The sequence below is a fragment of the Ascidia mentula genome, chromosome 3 (assembly GCF_947561715.1).
Source record: "Ascidia mentula chromosome 3, kaAscMent1.1, whole genome shotgun sequence".
Classification (NCBI taxonomy): Eukaryota; Metazoa; Chordata; class Ascidiacea; order Phlebobranchia; family Ascidiidae; genus Ascidia; species Ascidia mentula.
The window spans coordinates 9749617-9763791 of NC_138568.1; the positions used below are offsets into that span (position 1 = coordinate 9749617).

Genomic DNA, 14175 nt, shown 5'->3' on the forward strand with positions numbered 1-14175 from the left:
CTGGAAATGGAGCTGGACCACGCCAAGCGGCTATTTCTTGAGTCGTTGCACATCCACAAAAATAGTGGTTGCGTCAACAACAAAGAACAATGTGTTTTCTTTCCGGCAGTTTACAATAATTTGTTGTAATTGTTGTGTCTTCTGCAATGTTTGGTGCCTCTGCCTCTAGCAGTGAGTCAACAAGCGGTGTCAACGTTCCCCCTTTTTTTCTTTTTCTTTTGTGCCCCTGCGTGTTTCAGTGTGATTCAATTGTTGCGTAATACCTGATGAAGTCTCGCCGCATGGCAGACGAAACGTCGTAAAATACAGTACGTTTATGCCAGAAGACCAGTACATTTTTAATTGCAATATGCCTGGCAGCAACAGGAATTTCGTATACAGGGTCGTTTGAGTTCGGATTAATCCGTGACTCATTTGAAAAGACAGCTGTGTTGCTGGAAGTGTCACGAAATATGATTAGCGTGATATTTAGTTGTCTTCCGTGCAACGAATGAATAGCGTATGGGTTGAAATGGGTTCGTGGCACAACATAACATACACAACATAACATACGAGAAATATGACGTCGGATATCGAACAAACATAAAGTGTGTGTTGGTGCATACCAGTTAATTGCCACAAGTAGCTGTTAATGGCTTCATCATAAAGCCAACCAACATTAAATCTGCTATCATGCTTTTTAAGCTCGCAATCTTCAGCTGGTGGCAATGCATCATCCAGAGATTTTAACTCCAACAAAGAAATTGAATGAGGGCCGTTTTTTTAAATCATACCAGAAGCTTTGTAACCGGTAACATGGGCTGTGATGTTGTTTTGCATCTGTAGGGCGTTATTTAAAACGTCTACACAAAATACTAACACTGCCGTATATCTGACTCCTGATAAAAAGGCTACTATCTAACCCAAAGTCAATCTGTCGGTTTAATGCATAATTAACAGTCGCACGAATATTACAATAAAACGTTACAAACCACGCGTACTAAAATGTATGTCTGTTTGGCTTGAAAATTATCGACTTAATATCTTCACTTAAATGACTCTATGCGACTCTCCGTGACTCTATATTTCTCTCCCTGTGACTCTATATGACTCTCAAATGACTCTTCCTCTTTTACCCAAAGATGTGTGGCTTATATAGAAAACGCATACAGGGTCGTTTGGGTTCGGACTGATACGTGACTCATTTAAAAAGACAGCTGTGTTGATGGAAGGGTCACGTAATTTGAATAGCCGGATAATTAGCTGTCTTCCGTGCATACAATAAACAGCGCGTTATCCGCCGTATGTTGAAATGGGTTCGTGGCGTATTACTCGACGTTAATAAAAATACAGATGCCACGTAAACACAACATAACATACGAGAAATGTGACGTCAGATACACATCATTGAGTTTTTGTTCTGAACAACATTCATACAAGCCTCCATGACAATCTTTTTTGCTTTTGCGAAAAATTTGCTTGCAAAAATCGCCTTTGAACGACAGATAGGTGGCGTCCAGACTTTTTAATTCTTTGTGTTCACATCCACGCTTTCTTTAGCTTCTTTTCCCCTTTTTCACGCGTTGCTATTTATCGCCGTGTTAGCGTTTCACTTTACTTGTCCTGATAAAGGTCTGTTGTATAAACGTTGTCCAAACAGTAGCGTTTTGGTTCCAGATTTAACTAAGCTGCTGCCTAAAACACCGACACACGTCAGACTCCAGATCGTGCAATGTAATGAATAGAAAACAAACAGCTACCAACAAAGTCGCATGGTGGCACTCATGTGCCAAACGTTTATACATTGAATATCGATGAAACACAAACAAGTAGTGTTCTTGCCAGAGGAGCTTTAAATTATTAAGATTTATTTCTTTCCCTCTCCCTTTTGTTTGCTTTATTTCAAAAAGATATTGTGTTCCTACTTGCATTCATTTTGTAAGACACAGTAAGTGATTGACTGTAAAAAAATTCGGATTTTCATAAACAAAAAAGTTGTGTAAAATGGGAGAAAGGTTAGTAAATTTCGGATAAACACGTAATAAACTGATGCAAGCCGAAGAGACTTTTAAATAATAAACAATCGAAATTAAAAAAAAGGCATTGGAGTTCACAAAAGAAGTTGAACATTTACACGGTCGAAGAGAGCACTAAACGTAACCTAATCTCATATTGTCGGGTTTGTAATGTTTTTTTTTCTCGTTGTTTTTTCTCGTTGTAATACATCACACTATAGCAAGGTTTTGAATATGACGCCACAATAACTGTCTTTATTCGTGCCAGGCGGCAACAGTGTAGCAGGTGTTTTACAGTGTGGGTTGACAGTAATCGTCGTTTAATTGAATATATGGCTTAAATAATTGATGGTTGGAAAACATGATTTAAAAAATTGCTTTGACAAATGTTTTCCTTTGGAGTGACTGTAGACGGGCAAAGCTGGTAAACCAATTAGCCTACAGCTCGGTGGCGCGGCCAACAGGTCAGCTAGTCTCATCAAGTGTCCATCAGAAATACAAGTGTCCATCATTAATTTAAGTAGCAAAATAATGGCAAGAAGTAATGAGAAATATTGCAATTAATTTTATTGTTTCGCGAGGAAAAAGACACGCGATCAATAGAGAAAAAACAGCCAATAATAACGTGTTTGGCGTTTTTTTTTTTGCCTGTTGCAGTACTTCATAGTACGTTAATATCGTGATATCGTACTGCTTAGCCTGTTACGTGACTTAAGTTTAAACTAGAAACACTTTTGGAACTAAAATATTTCGGAAAAGGCAGAAGTGGGACTGGCGCGACATACAGGACAAATCAACGCCAAAAGCCAACCAACGCAGGGTACGTGGTGTCTCTGTCCGGTAAAATCATTGGGGGCACTGGGTGTGTAATTAACACAAAAAAGAAACATACCAAATAACTTCTTTATACTATAACAAAGAAAATCGTTTTTTATATTTCGGGCACTCCAACAAACTTTCTTGAATTTCAAACTTTTAAACAAGCCTGGAAATCGTCTTCTTTATGGAAATTCTCACGTGTCAGATTCAGATCAAAACATATGTAACCCCACGCTTGATAAATAGCGCCATCAGTAGCAAACAAAATGTTGACAAGGATTAACCTTGTCACAAGCTAAATTACTTCCATGCTGTAAGGTGTGTAACCCCTGCTTCTTGTGGTTGGGACTTCTCTAATCTAATATGGGGACTTATTTTAGATTTTATAAGTTTTAAATTTAAATGAAGAGCGTGATTCTTCGTGAAGATATCAGCAACATATAAGCGCATGAATCGATAACCTCGGAGGTTTTATCGTCATCAAAGCTATTTTAATGTTTAGTCAGTCGTAGTTTACGTTGTAGTGTTCTGCGCAAAAAAAGGTTTAATTTGATTTTTGACATTTGTTGAACTTACGTCTGTGTTGGGGTGGTCTACATTTGGTACATTTACTACATTTATTTAAATGGTACGTACAAAAAAACAAATCTACATTTAATTCAGACAATTTGCTTCGTTGTTTCGTTCCAACGATCGAAACCAAAATCCCCAAAATCTTTGGATTCTTTGATCACGAAACATTGTGTAACACGTCAATTAGACGGATAAGCTTGGCGCGATTAATGATGTCGTGACAGTTAAAAGGCAAGAAAAACGTGATGGAATTTCACGGAAATAACGCTTTGTGCAAGAACCACGGAGAGAATGTGGTGCCAGTTGTTATTATCTTAATATTTGTGATATTTAGCAAAGCGTACAACACGAAACAATGGACCAGGACAGAGGTGGAATTTGGTTTGTGCTTTACAGTAAGATGCATAACGTTGTATTGTTTATAGATAGGAGCGTCAACACGACTAAACAAAAGTCAGAGGATAAGGGTCTTTTGACTATTGTTTTTATCATCACTTTGCTGGCTATTCTGCTGATTGTGATATCAATTGGATTTGGCGTTCAAATGGTAGATAATTACGGCAACGTTTGACACCTTTTGTTTTGTATTGCACTGCGATACTATGCTTACAGATAGTACACATCAGCTCTAACTAAAAACATCGTATTTTTTCGCATTGCAGGAAAACAGCAGAACGGTAGAAAATGACTACACAATTGGAAAAGATCTACAAACAAGTAAAAGTTTACCTAGCGTTGGTTCGTTCAATTTTTTACTTTGTGTATAAATTTATACAGAGGCTCCGCCGTATTCATTCTCTCAACAGTCATGTCAATTTGACAAACCAGTGTTCAAGGATTGCAAAGATGCACTTCAATATGGTTACAATTTCAGCAAACTTGTCAATATCAAGCCGAATGATTTCACTTCTGAATTCCAGGTAAAACGAAAATAAAAATATTTAGTTACAGCTAGAGTACCGCTGTGATACTAATATTAACACATAATGTACAGCGGGATGTTTAGTTGGCATTACTTCCGTGCCATAATTTGGTAATTTTTGTTAAAAACGAAATAATTAAACATAAAATAAAATATTACCTGTTTAAAACTTTAATATACATATTTTGAAAAGTAAAACATACGATCAATGCTCACACCCGCAGGTTTATTGTGATATGGAAGCAGATGGAGGAGGATGGACATTGGTAGCTTCCATTCATGAAGACAGTATCATTTCAAAATGTTCTTATGCAGATAAATGGTCTGCAACTCCTAGAACTTCTGGTAAAAATACCATAATAGAACTTGAATATTACATTCTTAGGAATATGACTTAAATCTTCGAATGATATATGATCGGGTGTATGAGCTATATTGCTAGTTTTAAATATTTATAGCCAATACCGGTGAAGATAGCAAGCCGTTCCGGTAGGAATTAAAGACTGGTGTGTCCCAAATAGTTATGAGAAACTTAAATTTAGTAAATTTATCTTACCTAGTATACAAAACCACAAAGGTTTCTAGTTTCCTGCCAATTCAATCGTTCTGGTAAGAATGTTTTATTACTTTTAACCCTTACCGAAAAACATCAAGGATTTCTAAACTGGTTCAACCTACTCACGTTCGGAAACCTATTCGATGTGACGGGAGCAGACTACAAAAGCACAGCTATGTACACCTTAAATGTACTTTACTTACGTTATTTAGACAAAGAAGTTAAAGCTCCTGACATGCAAAACAACTTCATTACAGGCGTCTGATATCATGATTTGGCACGTTCCAAATAACTTACCGTTGAGTCAAATTTCGGATCAGGCATTTTTGAAATATCACACAACATCGGGTTTTTTGTCGAAATATGGATCAAATTTGCAAAAACTATTTACCCGATATTTCCCCATTATTCGCATACTTCCAACAAGTAAGGTTGAACTTAATATCGTTTTTGTGTACTTCGAAAATTTGTTATAGGGAGTAAATGTGTAGTTGTATTATCACCGAAGGGTGTTAGTTATTATTCAATACGTAAATGTGTAGTTGGCTGATATTATGACGAGCTTATTAAAGTGGATCACTTTCCAACCCGATTTATTGCTACAGACGTGGCCGCACAATTTTTACCATGCGTCGAAAACCAGACATGGTCATCGCTGTGGGGCTGGAGGTGGGTCAGCAATCGGCCACCTTATCCGACGTCTGCGGATTTTGATGACTTTGTAAGCAAAATAACAAATATAAACATCAGCGCAGTAATGCTATATAATTCCCAAATTTATATACTGCATCTGTATAGTGTTGTACTGTTTCAAGGAAACGCAGCACATCATAGTTTTGCGAACATTTGTAGCAGAGTTGAAAAAGATTAACTCCATGAAAGCTTTTATATCATAAAATCTGACCTATGATTTAAGACGATTTTTTCGTTTCGTGAAAAGCTTCTAATTGCATCACAGATATACGTAAGTTCTGATGAAGGTTCATTTGTTGGCATTGCAAGTTCTGGCGATTACAGGTAAAATATTTAAAATTTCAGAAATACCGATATTTATACCGATTTCTAAAACTAGAATAAGCAAAGCACTCAAGATTGAGGCGGAATTACATCAAACCAACAACAAACTGTCGACACTTTTGTGGTTTCCACAGTTGGATCAACCATCAAATGTCAACGTAAAGGTGCATGCATGACTCCTTGCCACATATTTTATTGGGACTTGCAATACATACATGTGTAAATACGTTGTTATAACGTTTACATCCAAAAGGATCAATACGACACAGTAGTTGTAACGTTGTGTTTACTAAAGGTTGATTGGGGAGATTTTGGGGCAAACTATACATTCAAAAAAAGTTCAACAACCTATCGAGGATATACAGTCCGATTTGCGACATTGTGCGGGGAAAGAGTCTGCAAAACTCTTTTCTTTATCACCAACGCAGACGTTAGTGGGCATTTTAGGCTGTAACATATTCTGAAATTTTAACATAAGGTTTAATTTTAGCAATGGGGAAACGGCGAATTCATTTCTTTTTCGAGGTACACTTTTGATCAATACCGAACTCACAACGAAAGTGGAGTTTTTTTTAACATAACACAAAACATTCCATCGCCAATGATGGTGGGATACACTGTTTTTCAAAGGTACGTTTATCTGCTTTAAATCTTTAGATTGTTTTAACGTAATAAATTGTACTAACAACAAACACAGAAAAAGAACGGGGTCCCCATCTCTCTACAACTGGCGAGGATCTTTCGAGGACCTGATAATTTGCTTTGGTAAGTTATGCGGTTATAAATTTACGGCATTTAATTTTTAATGCACAAGATGTCGTATCTTGCAAGAATAAAAGTATATGAGTGCAACAGTTTAACATCCTATGTAATTCCATAGATCAGGTTGATTTGAGAGCTTTAAGTGATGAACCAAGTCTATCGGAGCCAACCACAATCATCAAGGGTGAGATGATGTACGATCTGTCCGATGTTACTCCGGGATACATCGAATTCAGAAAATACGATACATACGGATACCCTTACCCTCTTTGTCCTGGTATAAGGTATTTTTCTGATGTTCAATTGTATGACGACAATATTTTTACACCTTTACTTCATGGCGGATTTTGAAGAGCAATGTACTACAAGGTTACCGGCTGATAAGCTTCGTATTAAAACAATTTTGGCCCAAAATCTATGTCACAAAGTTGTAACAAGTTTAAAAAAGAGCCACAAAACATATAAGTTTTATTTAAAATAATACCATATCGTAATATCAGGTTGGCAAATCATACGGATCCAAAATTTTATTGCATCGGTGGGATCCGTGGTGGTGGCAGCAGAACCTCCAGATCAAGTTGCGGTGACTTTGCAGGTAAAGTTAAAGTTCTGTTTGCTTTGTTTGCAAACCGGCAAGAAAATTTTGTCAAGTCCGAAAACGAAACGCAATCTTCCATAAAGTCGAAGATAATTTATAAAATAAAAAATCAGTATTTTAAACTTTACTGGATTATGGAACCAAGCTACTCTGGCAGATTGATTTTTATCTGTTCATACTTAGCAACTAATTTCAGACATAACATCTTTTTAGCCTGGGATGAGCATGTGGTCCACGAAGCCGAACGGGCAACTACAATTACTGGAGAAAAAGTTACGGACCTTACATCATCATTACTTATTTTTTATCGTTAATATTTTGTTGAAACACTTTGCATATTGTACATGTAATGCAATTTAAAATGCATTCATTTGCATTTTACCACATTTTTGCATTATACAGGATGGAATTAAAACTTAAAACTCTGTGTGAAAAATATTGCGTGTTTGTTGGATTGGTTTGATAAAATTTAAAAATACTTTAGAAACATAAAACTCCCCATCTACAGCACTAAAGCTGAAACACTGTCGGTGAATAAAGTAACAATGAAAAGCACTTATTTTGAAAAGAATGTTTCAGGCCTTCATGTATATGTGGACTGGGCAACACATCACTATACTTTTAAAGTTCCCTGTTATACTTTCCCTTTTTTATGTGTTTGAAAAATTTGCTTAAATCTCATTTACATATTCAGAGCATTATACTCTTTTCGCACCTTTGTGGGACAGTTTCTTCATGTATACAATCTTCAATGTATTTTGCTTCGACAATATAACAAATGCACCAATATAGTAGTCGTGCGCGTAAACGCTTGATTTGCACATCGTTGCATTATGGAAGCGTAATTTTATAAATAGCGACCACGCAATGTCTTATTGAGTTTTTCATTCATCTCTACTCATCTCTCTTGTTTTACGTAAGCTGCAGATAGATGGCCACTGTTTCGACCTAAAAGGTCTTATCAGTGCAGCTGGTTTGACTTTCAGACGACTTTGCTGACAAAACTGCCCAGCAAAGACTTCCACCTTTAGGTGGCTACACAATCACCGTCATCCTTTGGACACCAAACTAGGTGCAACCTTGGCCAAGCAAAGCTCAACCAATAGTGCCGTCAGCCCCCGTGTCACAATAATCTTAAGATAAGCAAAGTGGAGCCAATCGTCTGAAAGTCACACTAGCTGCACTGATGGGACCTTTTAGGTCGAAACAGTGGCCATCTGCTGTCTGCAGCTTACGCAATTCATATTATTGGATCCACTTTGCTTATCTTAGTTTGTTTATGGCGCTGACTGTATGATTTCAAGTATCTAAATTATCTTAATTGCTCTCAGTTATGTATAAGTTTATATAGCCGAAGCATATTTTTTGTCAATCGAAATACATAAGTCAGTTGTAATTCTATCGCGTGTTGTACGAAATTAAATCTTTTCCTCAGCTATTTTTATTAACTATATCTAGAAAATAACGCCGTCCGAAAAAGCAGTTTAACTTAATTCAACGACTTGACAGAACAATTTGTTACCAGATGTGACTGTCATGTGAAAAACCGTTCATTTAGCCCGAAAAAATTCCCATGTTTGGCCATTTTTGAAAACTGAATTCATATTTTTCCTAACAGCTAGGTAGTTGTTACAAACTCTTTATCGCGTATTATACATTGAATTATAACCATCACTAACCTTTATATGTATAGAATAGGTTTATGTTTTCAAGTCAATATTGATAAAAAAAACTTCTGAAAGCTTGTGGGCAACCGAAACTAGACAACGAAGTGTTGTGTTCCGTTGAAAATTGCTGACGTTTTTTCGCAGTTGAGATTAATGACATCGTGACAAAAAAACATGTTGAAATTCAAAGAAAATAACTCTTCGTACCATGGCTCTGAATGCACACCAGTTGGTAATTTCGTCAGACGAGGACCGCTACTATAGTAACAATAAGAACCAGCACTGCAGTACATAAGAGAAATGCGTCAAAACAACCACGATGGAGGTAGGCATATTTATGACTTAAAAGTGCTAATCTGGCAAAATATTTATGTAGGCCTAATTTACAATTAAGTATTTTACGGCAAAATTTTATATTATGCATACTGAGGCATCATGTGGTGCTTTACATAAACTGACAAGTACTAGAAATGTTTCCAACATTTTTATTACAGAAACGAGTGTTGGTCCAAAACCAAGAAAATCGAGGGAGCGGGAAATTTTTGGTTTATTTGTCATCATGATTTTGCTGGCTGTTCTGCTTATTGCAATAACAATTGGATTTGGAATTCAAATGGTAAAAAATGTTCACATTATTGCAAAAATACAACATCCAAAAAAATTATATTATATTAGTAGTCACCAAATTTGTTTTTAAATCTACATTTTTGTCGTACAGGAAAACAAAAATACACAAAAGCAGAGCCATGTCAAAAAACTAAAACTCACAGGACAAGGTAAAACTATTACTAGTAAATATTTGTGATGATTTCAAAGCAACTATCCTAAGGCAATGCTTCCAATCTTAAAATGTTTAGAGACGACATATTCCCGGCCTCGTAGGCAGTCCTGTCGTTCGAGCAAACAAATGTACAGGGATTGCAAAGATGCACTCCATCAAGGTTACAAATTCAGCGGACTTGTCAGCATAAAACCAAATGCCTTTACTACTGAATTCCAGGTAAACGGGCCTAAAAAGCCAAGGATGTCAAATTTTCAATACAAACATCAAACATTGCATAAAAACAATCTTATGACTTTAATCTTTATTTTATCGCACATGACTTTATGACATTGCAACTTGTCAGAAAACAAACAGTACATCACGACAAGAACTGCACGGCACTGCCACAAAACACGTGCACGGTAGCACCGTTAATTAAACGCAAGCTTTGAGACTCAGGACAATATTCACTGTAGCGTATTGCCATCGACACAAGCTTACAAACACAAAGTGTGTCCAGTCTTAATTACAAAACAATTAAGTGTATAACGAAAATTAGCCTGGAGCTTCTATATTTTTTGTGTTACGTGCAAAAAAAAAAACAGCCCGATATTTCCTTTTAAGGTATATTGTGATATGGAAGCGGATGGAGGAGGATGGACATTGGTAGCTTCCATTCATGAAGACAGTATCACTTTAAAATGTACATATGGAGATAAATGGTCTACAAATGATAGAACTCCAGGTAAATAATTTAATACACCTTTTTATGTTAATTATTTTATTTTAGGTAGATGACTTATGGTTTTGTAAATCTTCGAATTGAAATGTTTGTTTGCAAATTAAATGATTGCAAATTAATGTGTGGGCAATTATATGGGCTAGGCCTATATTGTTTGTTTTAAAGATTTTATTATTATTGTGATAGTCAATACCTATACTGAAAGCAGGTCGGAGTGGTAAAATAATTCAACTATTGGTGTGTCCCAAATAATTTAGTTGTGCGAAACTTACATTTATTACATTCATTTACTTGAGAAGTCTCGCCTAGTATATAAAAGCACAATTGGTGTTATATTTTGTACTGTAAATTTTGATTCAGGAATTTTCCATAATTTTTTTTTAAATTTCAACCCTGGCCGAAAAACATATAGGATCGCAAAACTGGTTTAATCTACTCACGTTCGGTGATTTGTTCGATGTGACGGGAGCAGATTATAAAAGCAAAGCGATGTACACTGCACAGGTAAGTTAACTTGTAGTATTAGAAGCTAACAAAGTATGTTTTAGAGATTTATCTGGGTTGATGGACATTGCTGGGTTTTTGGAAAATATATCTCGTAGAACAAGATTTGTATTTTGTATCATTCCAGGCATCCGATATTATGATCTGGCACGTCCCAAATAACTTGCCCTTGAATCAAATTTCGAATCAAGCATTCTTCAAATATTACACGACATCTGGATTTTTGTCAAAATATGGATCAAACTTACAAAAACTTTTTACTGAATATTATCCTATGAATCGCATTTTTCCCACAAGTAAGACATAACATTATAAAGTTAAATTCCTTTGTCTGCAAAGAAATGCTTGGCTTTCGATTGACATAAAATTGCACACTTTTTGAAAGTTTCTTATCTGTTTGCTGCGCAGGATAAAGCAGTAGGCCTACATAAAATGCTCTGTTTAGATTTGGCCGACGAACTTATGACGTGCGTGGAGGAAGAGACTTGGAGTTTGTTGTGGGGTAGTACTTATTCGAGAGGAACGAGGCTCCCTTCATTTGCCATTGGAAACAATGATTTGGCAAGTTGGTAGAAGCATTTGGCCAAAATAAAAAAATTACAGGGTTGTTTTTCAGAGAAACGCTAATAGCAATAACATGCAACTTACATCAAAACACGAATATATATTTAATTCAGTGTTGTTCGTTTGCTGGCCTGAGCACTTTGCAAAGTTTTATAATTTTGACTTTTTTTTGACCAATTGACAGATTCAAGTAAAAGTGAACAGTGGCCGATTTTTTGACATTACAACCTCAAAGGACTACAAGTAAGAAGCCCATTGGGTTTTTAATAACGCAGACGCTAATTCCGTTGTTCCCTAACAGATTAAATGATCATGTTAGTGTAATGGCCAAAGTTGTCACTATTCAGAGCAAGCATATATCACTTCTTTGGATTCCACAAGCAGGCAGAGCCACGGACATCCATGTTAAAGTATTTATAGATCAGTTTGTTTTGACTATTGTACATGCAATTCAACCCATACATCATACATCGTCAATGTTTAGGTAAATTGGAAAGATTTCGGATTAAATGTTAATCTCATCAAAGGTTCTACATATTATCTTGGTTACAAAATCCGATACGCCGCATTTTGCGGTAACACAATGTGCAAAGCTCTTTTTCACTTCACTAACGCACGTGTGAGTGGCGTCGATTGTTAGGTTTCAATGTGTATGAGAATATTTCATTATCGATTTGTTTCTAGAAATGGGGTGAAAGTTCCTATGCGGGTACAGAGGAAATTACATTCAATCGAAATGGTACAGAAATCAACATGAAAATAAAAAATAAAATTCAATCAACATTGGTGGGATACACAGTTTTTCGAAAGTGGGAAATATTTGAAACTGTTTATGCTAATTGTAATGTAAGAAAATATGTGGCTTATGCTTTTGGCAAAGGTTTTGGGCCGAAGCATCATGTTGCATATGTTATCTACTTTTCTCTAGGTCTCTAAGACAAGCATATATGCAAAACATAAATACTGCAAGTTTGGCAAATCATAAACGTAGATTTTATACAATGTCGTAGCAACAACAGGGGCAAAATTGTAGTTAAATGCATTATTTACCCCAGAAAATATACAAGACTGCCAGACAGATCCAGATGGAGTAATTCTTTTCAAGACCTCTCAAAATGCTTCGGTAGGCACCGTTGAGTTTATTGTTGTGTGTATGAGCAACAATAATTAGGACACTTACATGAATAAACAACGATGTCTTTACATTGCAGATACGTTTGTTTCTAAAGGCCTGGACAATGCACCAAGTTTGTCGGAAAAAGCAACATTTGTCAAGGGTGAAATGAATCACAATCTGGCAGATGTTACACCGGGGTACATTGAGTTTAGAAAATACGATTCCTACGGATACCCTTATCCGCTGTGTCCCGGAATAAGGTACTTGTCTCTCCATATCCATACGAGCAAATTTGCAAGAAAAAAAATATTCGGACATTTTAAGCTAGATATTTTGGTTTGGTAATTTTTTTTAATAACAAGCCGTTCTTAAAATTGAAGTACTGCAAGACAAATTTTGCTGTTCATTTAAAATACTACACATTGACAATACGGTATGTTCATGCAGAGTAGCCTACTGCATCCGAAACATCCAAAATGTAAATAAAATCTCCCAGAGGTTGTGGAAATACTGTTCCAAACTTTCTTTATGTTTTATAACTACTTTGCACTGTTATATGTACTTTAGATTGTTAAACGACACGGACCCAGCACTACATTGCATTGGAGGAGTGAGAAGTGGTTCAACTCGAAACTCAAGACGTCAATGTGGAGACTTTTCCGGTAAAGATCTCATACGAAAGTTATGAAATAATATGATGAAAACGCAAAAACTTTTAAAAATCCAAAAAATTCGGAATACACAATTTTATTACCATTTAATTTATTGCAAATTCCGTCCTGATAAAATTCATACAATTTAACCATTTTTTTTTTAATTTTTACCAAGGAACGGCATAGATGTGCCTATTGACATAAATTTGCAGAAAGTAACTCCCTAGAATGTATATAAAAAACAAAAAGTAATTCATTTGACAAACTAATAATAATAATAATAAAAACCAATAGTTTTATAGGGAGAAAGCTCCAACTTTATCCAAATAGCGTATATAGTCATGTTACTTGCAGTCATGTGAATTTGTACTTATATTTTCAGCTTGGAATGACCTAGCTGCTCATTCCATTGAAAGGGCAATCACCGCCACTGGAAAGAAAGTGACTGATTTGACTTCATCAATACTAATCTTTTATCGTTAATATATGGAAAAATCTATATGTACCTAATGCGTGTTTAATATTATGATCATTGTATTTTGTATTGTACATTTTCATATTCGCAGTTCACATAAAACAACAGTGTTTGCTTAAATCTTATCATTGAAATAAAGATCATTGCTATACAGTTTTATCACATAACTCTGGCAACTCTATTGAAAAAACGGGCTAGTATACCGGCATCATCAAAAAGGAAAGGCTTTAATTTGTGTTGTTGCTTCATGCATAGGCTTGCATCTAGCTATAATGCGTTTCAAAAATACAGTAGGAAATAAAAAAAAACGTGTTTCAGGGGTGGCGATGGCTTCTTCCCAGATACGCATCTGTGATGGTGCAACAAAAGCTAACTGATCTGTTCGAAAGACGCTTAAATCTGTCCATATAGATCAATGAAAACGTCCTTTGAACCGAGTTGGCGTTTTC

General features: G+C 35.9%; 2 protein-coding genes across 2 annotated transcripts; both read left to right on the forward strand.

The window, feature by feature from the left end:
• The first annotated feature begins 3662 nt into the window (after positions 1 to 3662).
• Positions 3663 to 8523, forward strand: LOC145894768 (uncharacterized). Its single transcript, XM_082983415.1, has 16 exons — positions 3663 to 3757; positions 3812 to 3933; positions 4049 to 4103; positions 4164 to 4306; positions 4533 to 4653; positions 4963 to 5054; positions 5122 to 5290; positions 5470 to 5585; positions 5823 to 5881; positions 5937 to 6045; positions 6177 to 6311; positions 6372 to 6511; positions 6579 to 6646; positions 6762 to 6927; positions 7144 to 7238; positions 7455 to 8523. Exons 1-16 carry the CDS (start codon positions 3742 to 3744, stop codon positions 7553 to 7555), a joined length of 1707 nt encoding a protein of 568 aa, XP_082839541.1. The 5' UTR covers positions 3663 to 3741; the 3' UTR covers positions 7556 to 8523.
• Positions 8524 to 9134: 611 nt separating this feature from the next.
• Positions 9135 to 13867, forward strand: LOC145895052 (uncharacterized). Its single transcript, XM_082983798.1, has 16 exons — positions 9135 to 9233; positions 9403 to 9524; positions 9627 to 9684; positions 9766 to 9908; positions 10296 to 10416; positions 10826 to 10917; positions 11045 to 11213; positions 11363 to 11478; positions 11666 to 11724; positions 11783 to 11891; positions 11966 to 12100; positions 12166 to 12290; positions 12537 to 12604; positions 12693 to 12858; positions 13166 to 13260; positions 13634 to 13867. Exons 1-16 carry the CDS (start codon positions 9209 to 9211, stop codon positions 13732 to 13734), a joined length of 1704 nt encoding a protein of 567 aa, XP_082839924.1. The 5' UTR covers positions 9135 to 9208; the 3' UTR covers positions 13735 to 13867.
• Positions 13868 to 14175: the final 308 nt, after the last annotated feature.